Below are 16051 nucleotides of genomic sequence, written 5' to 3'. Positions count from 1 at the left end.
TGTTTAGCTATTTAGTTGTGTCCGACTCTTTGTGACCCCATGGACCAGAGCACACCAGACCCTCCTGTCTTCCACTGCCTCCCGGAGTTGGGTCAAATTCATGTTGGTCGCTTCAGTGACCCTCTCCAACCTCTGTTGTCTCCTTCTCTTCTTGCCCTCACTTTCCTAACATCCAGGGGACTCTCAAGAGCCTCCTCCAGCACCACAATTCAAAAACATCAATTCTTTGGCGGTTAGCTTTCTTTATGGTCCAACTCTTGCTTCCATACATCACTACAGGAAAAAAACATAAATGTGACTTTCGTTGGCAAGGTGATATCTCTGCTTTTTAAGAAGCTGTCTAGGTTTGACATCACTTTCCTCCCAAGAAGCAGGCGTCTTTTAATTTCGGGGCAGCTGTCACCATCTGCAGTGATCATGGAGCCCAAGAAAGTATAATCTGTCACTGCCTCCATATCTTCCCCTTCTATTTGGCAGGAGGTGATGGGGCCAGTGGCCATGATGTTAGTTTTTTTGATGTTGAGCTTCAGACCATTTTTTGCGCTCTCCTTTTTCACTCTCATTAAGAGGTTCTTTAATTCCTCCTCACTTTCTGCCATCAGAGTGGCATCATCTGCATATTGGAGGTTGTTGATATTTCTTCCGGCAATCTTAATTCCGGTTTGGGATTCCTCCAGTCCAGCCTTTTGCATGATGTATTCCGCTTATAAGTTAAATAAGCAGGGAGACAATATATAGCCTTGTACTCCTTTCCCAATTTTGAACTAATCAGTTGTTCCATATCCAGTTTTAACTTCCTTCTTGTCCCACATATAGATTTCCCAGGAGACAGATAAGGTGGTCAGGAACTCCCATTTCTTTAAGAACTTGTCATAGTTTGCTGTGGTCCGCACAGTCAAAGGCTTTAGCGTAGTCAATGAAGCAGAAGTAGATGTTTTTCTGGAACTCTCTGGCTTTCTCTATAATCCAGCGCATGTTAGCAATTTGGTCTCTAGTTCCTTTGCCCCTTCGAAATCCAGCTTGTACTTCTGGGAGTTCTCGGTCCACATACTGCTGAAGCCTGCCTTGTAGGATTTTGAGCATAACCTTGCTAGGGTGTGAAATGAATGCAATTGTATGGTATGATGCTGGACTACAAGTCCTAGAAAGCTCAGGTAACACAGCAAAGGGTGAGGATCGATAGGAGCAGTGGTCAAACACCAAGAGGGGCATATGTTGCCCACCCATACTCTTATTTTAGAGCTAAATTTCCATCATCAAATTACTGTATTCTAACTTTATATTTGCCTCGAGAGAAAAAAAATTACTCAAGGTTTATCAAAAGAAAAACAAATCCTTACTGTTATGGAATGACTACATTCTGAAATTTGCCTGAAGGGAAAAATCTGTTAACCTCACACATTGTTTTTTTTTACTATGATTAATTTTAATTATATGCCATTAAGTCAATTCTGATTTATGGCAACCTTTCCCAAGGTTTTCTAGGTGGATAATGCACAGAAGTGGTGTACCACTCCCTTCTTCTGCGGGTCTCCTAGGACTGTGCAGCTTGCTCAAGGCCATACAGGTTGGTCCCACTGACAGAAGGCAGAGTGGGAAATTGAACTCCCAACCTCTTCCTACACAGCCAGATACCTAAACCACTGAGCTATCCGGTCAGCTTTTATTACTACGATTAGCGATTAGCTGAATCATTGCAACATATCTATTGTAAAAGTCAGCCCAAGCAAATAGAAATTCAGATGTCACCTTTGAACATTTTGAAAGGTGATTCACAGCTCAATCTTCTTTGCATGCAAGGAAATGAAAATCTGTTGCAGAGGTAGCTCTCCTTCTTAAACCCTGTATACACTTTATAAAACACAACAACAACAATCTCTACACAAACTTCCTTCATATTTCTTATTTGTCAGAGCAGGAGTGTGTTTTATTATGATCAGCAGGCTGGACTGTTTGGGCAGAGAAGAGGGAAGAATTGCAGTTCTGTAGTAGGCACGGGGCTTTGAATGCAAAAGGTGCCAGGTTCAATCCTGGCTACCTCCAGGCAGGGCTGAGGTAGGCTGTCTGAAAGCTCACTGGGGTGGGTGGGGAACAATGTGCAACCTGCATAATTACGGTAACTTGGAAACCGCCCAGAGTGGTTTAAGCACAATAGGGTGGTATATAAGCAGCATGCTTTGCCTTTAAATATATATATACATATATATTTACACCTAATAGTGAGCTATAGCAATCACTAGTCTGACATGGTGGAGGCAGCTTCGAAGGTCTTTCAGAGGAAAAAGTCAAAGGAAAACAAGCAGAATTAAATTGTTCTGCATTACTATTTATATACCACAGTCCACTTCCTCTGCAGATAATCTGCTCATTGATTGCTCAATTATTACAGATTTACAGACAGAGCAATATCAAAGGTGCTTCATTGTACACGAAAGATGTTCCTTTAATGAGGCTATAAGCATGGGCTAAAAACATGACCAATAAAATTCAAGGCCGCCTTTATCTCTCTTGCAGGCAGAATTTAATTCTGCTCATTTATCTGAAGGGTGGAGGGAGAGAATAAAACCTAGAAACCGTTATTGTCTTGAACTTAAAAATCACAGTGTTATATCAAAAATAAATAATGAAATGCAGCTTTCTAGAGAATACACAATTGGCATTTTCAGGGGGGGCGGATGTGTGTATGAGTCTGTCTCTACACTCTGCCCAATGAAACTAAAACCCTTCCAGAGGAAGCAGATGCTGAAGCTGAGCACTAGTTTCTTATCAGATGTGAACTATTTCAGCCATAACTCCCCCACTGTTACCCTCCAGCCTAAGTCCATCAGCACACATTTTATTAGCAAAATGGCACTACTGCAGTTGAGAAGTCAGCGTAGGTATTTGCTTTCACAAATTAATTGCACAGCTTGGCATTAAGCCGGTATAATTTTTCAACAGGGTGGGTGGTAAATGGCCTGCAACTGTGTTCAGTTGCTCTGCTTTTGCTTGCTTAGAGTTGTAAGCCGCCCCGAGTAGACATGGTCTAGAGGGGCGGGGTATAAATTTAATAAATAAATAAATAAATAAAATAAATAAGCCCCATTTTTTCCTGCCTTGGTAGAAGGACTGTGGCTGCAGCTCCTCACTTCTCTCTACTATTAGGGTACGCAGGACAAGGCCCCCCAGCAGCATTTTCATCCCACAAATTAATTTTTGGAAAACAATTTCAGGGGGCTCAAAAAGTTATCTTGTAGCCTCTTAGCAGACATGAGGGGGAATTTAGCCAGATTTCAAAGAATCCATGGGTTTCTCACTCTGTCATATTACAGTGATACCTCGACTTACAAATGTCCTTAACTATGAACATTTAAACCTACGAATGGCTTTGTTCGCAAAAGTTTGCATTGACTTACAAACCGAGCCTTGACTTATAAATGAAAAAAAGGCAGGGGGAAAGGGTGGGAAATTCAAATTTCCCCTGCCTTTTTTTCGTTCCATTCAAACTGTTGGTGGTGAAGAGGCTGCTCTTTCGCCCCAATGGTTAGGAAAAGGGACCGCCAGGAGGCCTCCGATGGTGGCAGGGAAGCCCTGGGAGACCTCCTGGGGGTTTGATCACGGCAGTGGGGGAGCAATTTTAAATTTCCCGCCAGGGAAGGGCTTCTTCAGGAAAGCTCTTCCCTGGTAGGCCCGGTCTACCAGGCTTTCCCGGGGGGTAGACCGGGCCTACCAGGGGAAGCCCTCCTTAGGCCTTCCCTAGTAGGCCTGGTCTACCCCTTGGAAAAGCCTGAAGGCGCCAATCGTGGTGGCGGGGGACCCCCAGGAGGTGTGTGGGTTTTTTTTTTGCAGTCCCAGCGTGGGACTTGCTCTGTTGTATTTTTATTTTTGATATTTTTTTTTAAATGCTGGAACAGATTACTCCTGTTCCCATGCATTTCAATGGGAAACGGTGCTTCAACTTACGAACTTTTCGACGTATGAACGCCGTTCCAATACGGATTAAGTTCGTAAGTCGAACTTATTTTTAAAATTGCCAGAAGAGCGGCAAAGGGGCCTCAACCATTTTAAAAAGTTTGTAATGAAAAGATAATTGAAGCTGGAGGTCACAGAAGCAGCCCCTCAAATTGTGGGGTTAGCCACTTGCAGTCTCATAACCTCAGGAGGTTGCCTACCCTTGCTCTACTATGTGTGTGGATTTTCAGCTTCTAGGGCAGACTCCCTTCCCCATTCCAGTCCTATTACTTGCCTCCTTTATCCACAAGCCCCTCCTTTCTGATGCTTAGCTTCTGATCTCTCAGACTTCTAGTCCTTATGAAGACATCTAGGCTGGGTGTGTCTAGGCTCTGGAATCATGCTGCAGAGCCATGCGTCATGGAAGTCAGCAAGAAGCACTCTTGCTCAGAAAGATTTACCAAGTTATTCTAATAATATTGTTATATTGTATTTATGGCTAGAAATGTCATATGTGGAAGTGACATGTGTTCTGGGGACATGGCAGCATACGTTACATTTCCTTTAAAAACTCTGTACTGTTCAAAGGTGACATGTTTGTCCCTGTTCCCTAGAAAGTAAAATCTGTCACTGCCTCCATATCTTCCCCTTCTATTTGCCAGGAGGTGATGAGACCAGTGGCCATGATCTTAGTTTTTTTGATGTTGAGCTTCAGATCTTTTTTTGCACTCTCCTCTTTTACCCTCATTAAGAGCTTCTTTAAGTCCTCCTCACTTTCTGCCATGCTTTTGCATAGTCAATGAAACAGAAGTACTGTAGATGATTTTCCGGAACTCTCTGACTTTCTCCATAATCCAGCGCAAGTTAGCAATTTGGTCTCTAGTTCCTCTGCTCCTTCAGGTTCCAGCTTGTACTTCTGGGAGTTCTCGGTCCACATGCTGCTGAAGCCTGCCTTGTAGGATTTTGAGAATAACCTTGCTAGCGTGTGAAATGAGTGCAATTGTACGGTAGTTGGAGCATTCTTTGGCACTTCCCTTTTTTGGCATTGGGATGTAGACTGATCTTTTCCAATCAGAAACAAAAGGCTAAAAAATGAAGATATGGTCTTTTGAAAAGCGAAGGATCAAACAACCCTCAAATAATTTGCACTGAAAAGGTATAATATTCAATAGCATCCTGTTCCCCAGAAAAACCAATCAGTTTTTGTCACACCTACTGTGAGGGCTGCATCTAAGTTCCAAGCAAGACTTTGTGGGAGGTAAGGGTGGCAATCGACATCACAGGAAGTCCCTAGGTTTCAGCTCTGTGTACCCTGGCACCACTCTACCTTTGAGTGGAATTAAAATTTTTGCAAAAACACACAGAATTCTCTACAGACTATATATATCTTTTTAGGACATAATTTGATTTTTAGGAGGAAGAAACCCCTTAATCATTATTAATTATAAGAATCATTCATGAAAGTACAAAACAGAGTTATGTGATGGCGGTGGGAAAGGGGACCCACAAGACTTGACCAACTTTCCACTTACTTGCTTGGTACTCTGTAACTCTTCAGCTAGATGTTTTCTCAGGCGCTCTGACTCTGCCAGTTCTTCCTGAAAGTACATAGAGAGAGAGAGAAGTTAATTAAGCAGTCAATTCTAAGACTCTGTTTTTGTCCTTTGATTCACTGTCATGTGATTTCAAGTAAATCTAACTGGACTTGTCACTTGTTGCTACAGCTGCTGCCAGCAAGTGACTTGAGTTGCCTTAAAAAGGAGGATTCAGTTACATGGAGTTTATTCTGATGTTCACATTGTTTGATCCAGGGACAACACCCCACTATCTCTTCTGCCTCCAGAAACAGAATACATTTTCCTCTATCCATTTCTACATAAGTGATCTTTTAGGATCTTGCCTAATTTTCTGGAAATCTTTTCATAGGTCCTTATTTGGTAAGAGCCTCCCAGAGGTTGAAATAGTCCTGAGCCTCCCCGTACATGGAAAAATGGAGACATTTGTAAAGACCCCACACACACACACACACACCAGTGACAGACCTCTGAATCCTTCAGGCCATTACCTCTGGCTAGCTCAGTTTTAGGCCTTTGTGATTCTGTCCAAAATCTAAGAGCTATCAAAAGATTGACAACTTACAAGTCAAGAGAGAGAAAAATAACTTTGATGGGAATAGACAATAGTTCATCAATACTTCCAACAGTTGACAAGGAACTAACTTGAAGGAAGCAACACTGTCCTCTGTACATGGAGCCTCTCCTCAGAAGTCCTACCTAACTAGATGGAAAACCTCTGTGGGTGTGATTACATGGTGATATACTCATGTTTCTGTGTTAGATTTGGCATGATTGAAATTAAAAGTCTCCAACTATACAAGGCACAGCAAAGCACACTTCCCCTCACCAAGCAGAAAGCTAGTTTTTTAAATGCCTGCTTAGGAGTTGTTTACTTTGAATCACTTCTGGTTGTGTTTCATTTTACCTGATGTGGCATATCCAATCACCTATAAATAGCGTCTGTGCGCTTTGCAGGGTTTACTGAGTACAACGGATTTTGGATTATTGTACACCCTGCAGTCCAAACTCTTCCTTTTTTTTTAACCCCTATCTGTTTCTATTTTAGCACTTCCATCTATCTACCGTTATGCTAGTGCAGAACTTAATATTAAAAAAAATATTAAAAAGCAATTTACCAGATATGATTATTCTTAAAGGGCAGAGGCCAGAGGAAATGGCTGTTTGAATAGTTGTGGGCTGTGTTGTACGCTGCTGATACTAGTTGTGCTAAATAAAAGTTGCTGAGTCTGGCATCAGCTCTCCCTGAAGAATCAGGTAAAGAATTAACTTCCCAGCACAGAGCAAAAACTGGGGGGGAAAGGACCTGGAACACTAAAGTCCCAATGTACCACATATCTTACCATCTAACTACTGATTTCTTTTATTTATTTAAAATATTATTATCCCACCTTTCTCCGTAAAAAGGACCTAAGGTGGCCCTTGTGGATGTGCACATCAACAACAACAACAAAAAAAACACATGACACTAAATAGATTTCTAAAAACTTGGTCCAGCTCCCAATTTAACAGTGTAGTCTTGCGCTCAGTGCAGCAGCTTTCTTTTTAGACGATTGCTCTCCCCATTTGGAGAGCAAAAACAATAGGAGACAGACCTAGTACACTCCCTTCCTCGCATGCTGTTTTTAATCCTTCCAGTGAACACATAAAGAGGGATCATGAAGGTGAACCATCTGTCCCTATGATAGTTTTATCTAGATAGGATTTAAAACACTCACAGTTTTGAAGGAAAAAGAGGTCTTTGTACGCTTCTATTTTGTTGTATCCCTGTCTTCTCTGCATCCAGAAAAACTAAGGATTCCTACCACTACATCTGTTATGTAGGCAGTTGTATTACAATAAACAAGTATCTAGTACCAGTATAAAATCTGGCCCAGTACTTAAACATTGGTTATGAGCAACTGGACAAACTGTCAAGGGGAACCTTCACCCTAGGATGGTTATGTTAATGGCAGAAAGGAAAAGAAAGGAAAAGAAAAGGGCGAGGAGCAAAGTATTTTAGAAAATAACAGCTGAAGCCAATATTCTACTTTACAAGTTAACATTTTAAAACCAAAAGATGAAAAAAATTCAATGTGTCAGTTGATGGTAACGGATTGTTACTATCTGCAGCTTCATTGAGGACTCCATGAAATGAAGTGTTAGCGTCATTCATACCTCTTCTTCCAAGCAGTTCAATGGCCATGCAACTATGCCTTGTGAACACAGCATGTTACACCTCCTGGACGAAGAGAGTTACCTACTACCCTAATTCTACAGGCAGTCATTATCAGTAGGAGGGATGTTTTTTCACCCCATACACGTGCAGGGATAACTTGGCACAGAAAGATCCCTAGCCCTCAACTGTAATTTCACTTTAAATCTTGACTGCAAGAACAGTAATTCTGCAACAGGGAGACAGACTCAGATTCAGGGGGAAAAAACCCTTCTTTTTGCAATGTACTTAACTTGTGTTAGACTGTGCAGAGCACGGCCCATGAAATGCACTTAGAATTCAGAGGTTGCTCAAACTGTAACCACAATCCTGTCTTATAACTTACACTGTCATAAGGGAAATGACATGACGGCAGAGGTAGATCTCCTCTCACCTGCAGCTCTTCCTGATGTTGAGCGTAGATCAGGGGACCTCCTCAAAAGCAAGTCAGGGAAGATCTTCTCTGCTGTTCTTAGATTTAGGAGTGTAGGGACTCAGTCTGTATGTACCTGTAAATTAATCTTCTAACTAGAAGCTATTGTTTCCTCCCCTCTGTCACACCATTGTTTGCTTACTATTAAGCAGCGGTTGACATAGCTGAAAGGGGACGCTTAGTGCCAAGGTACTTATATAGGTGGGGAGGGACTTATTCTAATGTGTTCATTGCTACCACAGAAGCTCTAGAATCTTCTGATGAGGCTCTGTACAGGCGCGAATCACCTAGGGCGTGATTCACAGAGGCCACGAAGAAGAACTGTTTGAAACATATTAAGCCATAGGTCGGGGAACGGGGTAAATTACCCCAAATTGGGTAAAAGTGAAAATCCTGGGGGTAATGAGCAGACTGCTACCCCCCCTCCCTCCCACCCCCACCCTATGCCGCCAAAGCTCAAATTGTAAGCCTACTTCCTTCGTTGCAGCAGGGGCACTTCTAAATGCTCTGTCCTTTCAGTAGATCGGAAGATAAGCCTCCCTAATTGGTTACAGCTGGGGATTAGCCCCGGGCAATCAATCAATCCAGGGCTTCTGAATGACTGCTTCCTCCGGAAATGACTGCAAACAAGCAGGAGGAGGGAAAGGAGCACGGAGCAAAGCAAGGGAAAGGAGAGAAGAAAGGTGTGAGAGACTGAGGACTTCATCAAGCTTATTTAAATGTACAAAATGGAGGGAGGAAATGGAGGGAAGGTGGGTGGATGGATTGATGGATGGATGGATGGGTGTGTGTGTGTGTGTGTGAGAGAGAGAGAGAGAGAGAGAGAGAGAGAGAGAGAGAGAGAGAGAGAGAGAGAGAGACTTGACTCAAAACTGTGAAAATGAACAGGCAAGAATGAATTAAGGTGAAGGGAAAAGGGTGGCTTTTTAAGGTGCTGTCTAGGTTTATCATTGCTTTCCTTCCAAGAACCAGGCTTTGAATCTCATGAGTGCTGTCACCCTCTGCAGTGATCGTGGAGCCCAAGAAAGTAAAATCTGTCACTGCCTCCATATCTTCCCCTTCTATTTGCCAGGAGGTGATGGGACCAGTGGCCATGATCTTAGTTTTTTTGATGTTGAGCTTCAGATCTTTTTTTGCATTCTCCTCTTTTACCCTCATTAAGCGCTTCTTTAAGTCCTCCTCACTTTCTGCCATGCTTTTGCATAGTCAATGAAACAGAAGTACTGTAGATGTTTTTCTGGAACTCTCTGGCTTTCTTCATAATCCAGCGCATGTTAGCAATTTGGTCTCTAGTTCCTCTGCCCCTTCGGAATCCCGCTTGTACTTCTGGGAGTTCTCGGTGCACATACTGATGAAGCCTACCTTGTAGGATTTTGAGCATAACCTTGCTAGCGTGTGAAATGAGTGCAATTGTATGGTAGTTGGAGCATTCTTTGGCACTTCCCTTCTTTGGCATTGGGATGTAGACTGATCTTTTCCAATCCTCTGGCCACTGCTGAGTTTTCCATTGATGATGATAAAAAAGCACACTGGTCCTTTGATACTGGGCTGTGGCACCAGGGTGGGTGACATGACCTTTAGCCTGGTTTGTTCCTTTTTGCACACCACACATAGAATGATTAAAATGGTAGGGAAAGCCCCCCCCCCCCCCCAATTCTGCGTTGGCTGTCTCTAGCAAGCATGTCATTGCTAGCACCACTCTGGCAGCCACTGATGATGATTAAATCCTCTGCGAGCTAGCAAAAATTTAATGCAACTTACTAGGAACGTTAGACACCTTACTACTCCCTATACCACACCATGGCTGGAGTGCAATATGTTCCAGCAAAAATAGTTCACATCTTTATCAAATTTGGAGCATCCTGCTAGTTCAGTACACAGCCTGTGTAGATTCAATAATATTTTTAATTCAAATAATGTATGATTTCCTTCCTTTCGAATCAAGGGGGTAATGTCGGCGTATATAAATTTTTTGGGGGGTAAAAGGTAAAAAAGTTCCCTGACCCCTGTATTAAGCAAAGCTTCCTTCCGTCTCTTCTCCTGCCTTACTTCACAAGATGAATGGTAATCTGCTAGGTAGGCCAGATTCCAACTTCTACCATGCCTAGCCAAGGTGGCATAGCTAGATATTCTCTCTGAATTTTACCTAATTAAAGGTTGAATGCCCAAGTCCAGTAAGGCCGGGGTCCCCAACACCCAGTCCGCGGCCCACTACCAGTCTGTGGCCTTGGTAGGACCACCATGGAGACAGATCTCCTGCTCCCGCACGACCCCCTCCATGCACACAAGTATGCCCCCCCACATACATGCACTGACACACGCACACCTCTCCCATGGATGCAGAAACAGACATGCCCCCACATGCATGCACGCACGCATGCCCTGCCCACCTATGCATGGATGCCCCACCCATGCAGGCACAGATGCCCCGCCTTGGCACTCATGGATGCAGACATGCCCCACCCACACCCCACTCATGCCTCCTCCTCCCTCCCCCCCCCGCTGAATCAGTCCACGGATTGAAAAAGGTTGAAAACCAGTGCAGTAAGGCATCTTTTTAAAAATTACAAAATTAAAACAAGTGCAGCTACAAATTAAAAATGAACCAACACTTCAACTGTAGTTGGTAGCAATGGCAGTAATGCTTGTGACCACCAGCAAAGGCTTATCATAGAAGGATTTTGTCCTGGGGACCAGGCCAAGGGATATAATCAGAAATGTTCTATTATTACTGAACAAATCAAGTCTTACTGCAGGCAATCACATAGGAGCAGTGATTATAAAAGTTTGCAGAGCATTATTAAACATAAATTACAGAGTAGGAAACCTGTCAGTAGAAAATTAAATGCCTATAATAAGTAACGGTTTAAAGAGGTCTTTTTAAAAATGCACTTATATATTTAATAGAAATAGAATACATATCTATTACCTTACTTACTACTGGGAAACTTGGCTCAGTGTGATTCAGAAGAAATTAGTTTTATAGATCAGACAAATTCAGCTTATCACTGATTTTTAAGATGTGGTTTAAAACATTGTACAAAGGAGAAGAAATTTGAATTATTCAGGAATTTGCAGGCCCTGGACAGAGAATGTGAAAATAAGAATAGATTTGTAACAACCAGACTGACTGGATAGGTATCTGGACTGGAGTTTGATTCCTTACTGTACCTCCTGTGACAAGAGACAGCCTGTGTGGCCTTGGAAAATCTGCAATCCGAGGGCATTCTCAGAAGAATGGAATGTAGCTCCGCTAAGAGCAGGGTAGATGCCTTGACCACTTTCCTTCCAACAACCCTGTGGCATAGGTCAGGCTGAGGAAGGATGACCCTTCCAATGGAGTTTAGTGGATTTCGGGGAAAGAAAAGGTTTGAACCCAGGCCTAATCATTACTGATTAGGACTACAGTGGTGCCTCGACTTACATCCCTACTTACGACCATTTTGAGTTACAACCAAAAACAAGCAGGGAAAGGGGGTGGAATATTCAAATGTGCTAACCGTTGGTGGCGAAGAGGTTGCTTCTTTGTAGCTCTTTCACCCTAGCGCTTAGGCAAAAGGGATGCAGCGGTGAGGGGAGGCGGGGGCATCCCTTGGCGCTCCTCACCACCCTCTGCAGCTGATGCAGCCACGGCTGCTGGTCCCCGGCACTGCCTCCAGCTCCGGCAGCAGCGACTACTCACCGGGATAGCTGCATCGGGCCTCAGTGCTCCTCGCCACCCTCCGGGGGCCAATGGTGGGAAATTCAAATGTACCGATGGCCCATGGAGGGCAGCGAGGAGCACCGGGGCCTGACGTGGCTGCCCCGGCGAGCAGCTGCATGTGCCGATTCTGGAGGCGGCGTGAGGACACCAGCAGCAGGGGCAGCATTGGCTCGCAGAGACCATCAGAGGAGGTTTGGGACTGCCTGGTAAGGTAAGATGCTGCTTCTTGCTTTTTAAAAGCAGCAGCATGCTTTGCTTAAAAACTGTTCTGGGTGGGTTTTGCAGCGTGGTTTTGGGCTGAGGGGGGGGATTATGTTTGTGTGCTGTGTCATTTGTTTTTTGGTGTGTTTTTCTTGCTGTTTATTTCTGTCTCTCTCTCTGTGTGTGTGTGTGTGTGTGTGTGTGTGTGTGTGTGTGTGTGTGTGTGTGTGTGTGTGTGTGTGTGTGTGTGTGTGTGTGTGTGTGTGTGTGTGTGTGTGTTGCAGCCCCAGCACGTTCCTATTTGGCTTTCAGTGTTATATTTTTATTTTATTTTTTTGGGTGTAATTTTTTTAATTGCGTTCCCATGCATTCCTACGGGAATGCATGTATCGACTTACGACTATTTTGAGTTACGGCCATCTTCTGGAATGGATTATGGTTGTAAGTTGAGGCAGCACTGTATCATATTGCCTTGAACATAAGAACAAAACCACACATGTGCAAGTGCCTGAGGAACACTGCTCTTTTGGTCTCATATCAGTGCAGAACGTTTTCTGCTTCCAAACTACCATTTGATTTTTATATTTTTTTTTTATTTCATCCATTTGAACTGGTAAAATTAAATGACTAAAATCTTGGTAATCAAGGCACAGACTTAAATGAAATGGATTTGTTCATGAATAGAACAAGCATCTTCAGTTGACTCTCCTCCCCAACCCCTCTAAGTTTAGTGAAGAGTGGATTTCGAATGTCTGAGTTTTACTCCCCCAAAGCAGGTTCCCGCAGGAAAATGCTTTTTAGCAGCCAGCAACTGAAGTTTGTGCTGTTAGCAACCATATCAGCTTTAGAGAGATGATTAAAATGAGTAACAATAAGCAGAGATATTAATAAGCAAAAGAAAAAGTTACCTTTAGTTTACATATTTCTTTTAAAGCTTCATTTTTCTCTTTCCTAAGTTCTTCCAGCTCATCTTTTTCTGAACGATCACAGGATATAAACTGTATATATTGCAACAGAATGGGGGTGCGGGGGAGGGAGAGATTGTGAACACATGAACATCATAATTTACTACAAAAACACTTAAGCAAAGTTAATCTATCACAATGTTATTTAGACTTTCTCTAACCCAATTTTGTTCATAAAGAATCCTAGATTTTCATATTACACAAATCAATATGCAAAACGATAAATGTAAAATCAAAGGAAAAAACTAAGTCTAGGAAACCTGCCTGTATTTATACAGATCCATAATTAAGATGTCTTATCAACGTCTTAATGAGGGAATGGATTTTTAACCAAAGGTCACAAGGAAAAACTTTATTTTTACATCATAAGTCGCCACATCACATAGTGGGGTAAAGGCCATAATCCTATGCACACTTATCTGGAAGCAAGTCTCACTGCATGACTGGAACTAAGTATATACATAGCTTTTGCTGCTACAAAGTTAATACACAAAATCAGCTATGAAAATAACAACAAAACTAAAAGTGATACAATACATTAAACTTAAAAAAATATTAGCAGTAGTAGCAGCAGCAGCAAGAATGACCTGTAAACAATGCAAAACATGTCTAAAGCAATTAGTTTTCAAGAACTGTTGAGTGTTTTCAGATTTTTTTTTTCTTTTAACCTGCTCCTAGAAAGGCAGATGTTTGCCCCTCTCTTGAGAGACTATTTCTAGGCCCTGGAGTGTTAACTGAAACACCCCCTGTTCTTGGTGGAGTCTAATTTCCCACCAAGGAAAATAATTTTAAAGAAATTGACCAATACATTAATACTTTACATGGTGCCCACTTAAAAATCCACTACAATGCTCTATACCAATTTACAAGCATTTCCAGCAATTACACTCTGTTTTGTAGCTTCCTCAAAATAGTGATTCTCAACTGTTCCTATTTTATATCCCACCAGTCTCTCTATTAATGAAATTATTCCCTCTATGATATTCTACTTTTTCTGAGAAGGACTTATGTACATTTACAGGCATTCTGCTTTTCTATTTATCATTTAAGATAAGCTATAATAACATTTTAAAATTTTTTATGATTATAGGAATTGGTTAAAGTGTGAAAACAAATACAAATAAAAATTACATTGGTAGATGAAACTGTAATCATGATGTTAACTACGAATGTTATAGTAACTGAACAGTTGAAAATAATCCTTTCCATAATTTGGTGCATCTTGATCTAGGGTATTTGTCTCTCACACTACTGTGTGGAAAAGCAAAGTGAAGTCTGTGGCTTTCATGCCCACAGGAGCACTTTTATAGCCCAGAGTCTCCTAATACAGTGGTGCCTCGCATAGCGATCGCTCCGTTGAGCGACGAAATCGCTTAGCGACGGAGTTTTTGCGATCGCAAAAGCGATCGCTTTGCGATGGTCGCTATGGGTTTTTTTCACTTTGCGATGATCGCAGGGAAGCAATCATGGCAAAGCGACCCTTTTTAAACAGCTGATCGGCGGTTTCAAAATGGCCACCAGGGAAAAAAATGGCCGCCTGCTGTTTTTCCTCGCTTAAGAGGCAGCAAAGATGGCGGCATTATGGAGGATTTTCGCTTAAAGGTGAGGTTTTAAGCCCATAGGAACGCATTAATCGCGTTTTAATGGGTTTCTATGGGCTTTTTAATTTCGCTTCGCGATGTTTTCGCTTAGCAACATTTTTTCCGGAATGGATTAACGTCGCTAAACGAGGCACCACTGTATTCCTATGCGAAAAGAAATGGGCCAAACATGTCCCTCACCCACTCTTGGGAGTTCTCCAGAAATAATGAGTTTCTCTCCTTATATTTAAAAATCAAAACAGAAGTATACTTCCTTCTATATTTTGGGCATTGTTGGACATTTTTAGAACAGGGGAGGCCAAATGATATATGGTGGAAAATTAACCCCCACACTAAGTGTATAAAGACCACGAGTTTAAAATACCATGGTTTTTAAAAATGGTATAAAGTCAGGTTAAATGAGCTGAACTAAAATTTTAAAGCTTCATCAGATTTAAACCAATAAGCTCTATTAACAACTATATTTGACACATACCATGAGATCTAGAAAGAAAGTTGCACCATTTACCTGTGATTCTAATAATCTGCCAATGTCATGGAAACCACTTCTAGTGGGTCCTGCAGTCCCACCTGTCCCATCCAGATGCAAACTAAATAGATTTTTGGCCACCTGAACAAAATCTGAAAAAGAGGCCACATCAGTAAAAGCCCATAGGAACTATTGCTAATAAAACAGAATCAAATAAATTAAAGTAAAACAAAGCCATTTTCTTCCAACTTCCCACAGCCTCATTAACATTTACTATTTCTTCCAGATGTTTAATTCTCTCTTTCCAAAGACTGTTTTATGTCATCCTTTCGGGCAATACTCTGTATCACCCCTTCCACGGTAGGCAATCAAGTTTGTACACAGCTTGGAGAAGTTACTTTTACAGCTCCCAGAATTTGCAGTGGGCATGTTGGCAGGGTATTTTGGGATCTACAGACCCCAAAACAACCAACTAACCAACCAACCCACTCACCCACTGATCAAAAGTCTTTTTTTTAGAAGGACACTGCTAGGAAGATTCTTTGAAATAGCATTTTAATCCCTTGAATCATTATTTTAATGTTTAGCAAGCTCAGTATTTCCTAAGAGAAAAGCTCAGTTCACACAAGGCAGCTTGTGATTTGATTTTTTCCTCCCTTCTACCATAGATACAGATTAATTTTGAATCATCCTCTTTAGCGTAAAACATAATTGGCCATGAAATCTAAGCTTGCAAGCTAGGACTCCAATCTCACTGCTAATACCTACTAGTGCAAACCCATCCAATCAACTGCTGAATGGCAAGTAAACATTTATCTAAGTCCCACAGATTTGGCAGATCTATTCTCCTTGGAGCAAGCAGTCAGACAGATTTGTACTTGCTCTCCACATGCACTGCTTATTTTTCACTGGCAAGCACAAAAGCTGCTGGGTCAGACCACCAACCTACCTGGTTCAACCTTCTGTTCACACAGAGGCCAA

At 42.1% G+C, this 16051-nt stretch overlaps 1 protein-coding gene across 11 annotated transcripts in view; it reads right to left on the bottom strand.

Moving 5' to 3' along the window:
* The window catches only part of STXBP4 (syntaxin binding protein 4), a 146976-nt gene that overhangs the window by 79208 nt on the left and 51717 nt on the right, over positions 1-16051 (bottom strand). For all 11 annotated transcript variants that reach the window (XM_078385158.1, XM_078385154.1, XM_078385152.1 and 8 more), the window contains 3 exons: positions 15110-15222; positions 12944-13033; positions 5463-5528 (listed from right to left, as the gene is read on the bottom strand). In XM_078385158.1, the coding sequence (XP_078241284.1) occupies positions 5463-5528; positions 12944-13033; positions 15110-15222 (269 nt within the window). The remainder of the gene's footprint in view (positions 1-5462; positions 5529-12943; positions 13034-15109; positions 15223-16051) is intronic.

This window comes from Pogona vitticeps, chromosome 2, assembly GCF_051106095.1.
Source record: "Pogona vitticeps strain Pit_001003342236 chromosome 2, PviZW2.1, whole genome shotgun sequence".
Classification (NCBI taxonomy): domain Eukaryota; kingdom Metazoa; phylum Chordata; class Lepidosauria; order Squamata; family Agamidae; genus Pogona; species Pogona vitticeps.
Note: the sequence above shows the minus strand (reverse complement) of the source record. Positions and strands in the feature narration are given on the sequence as shown.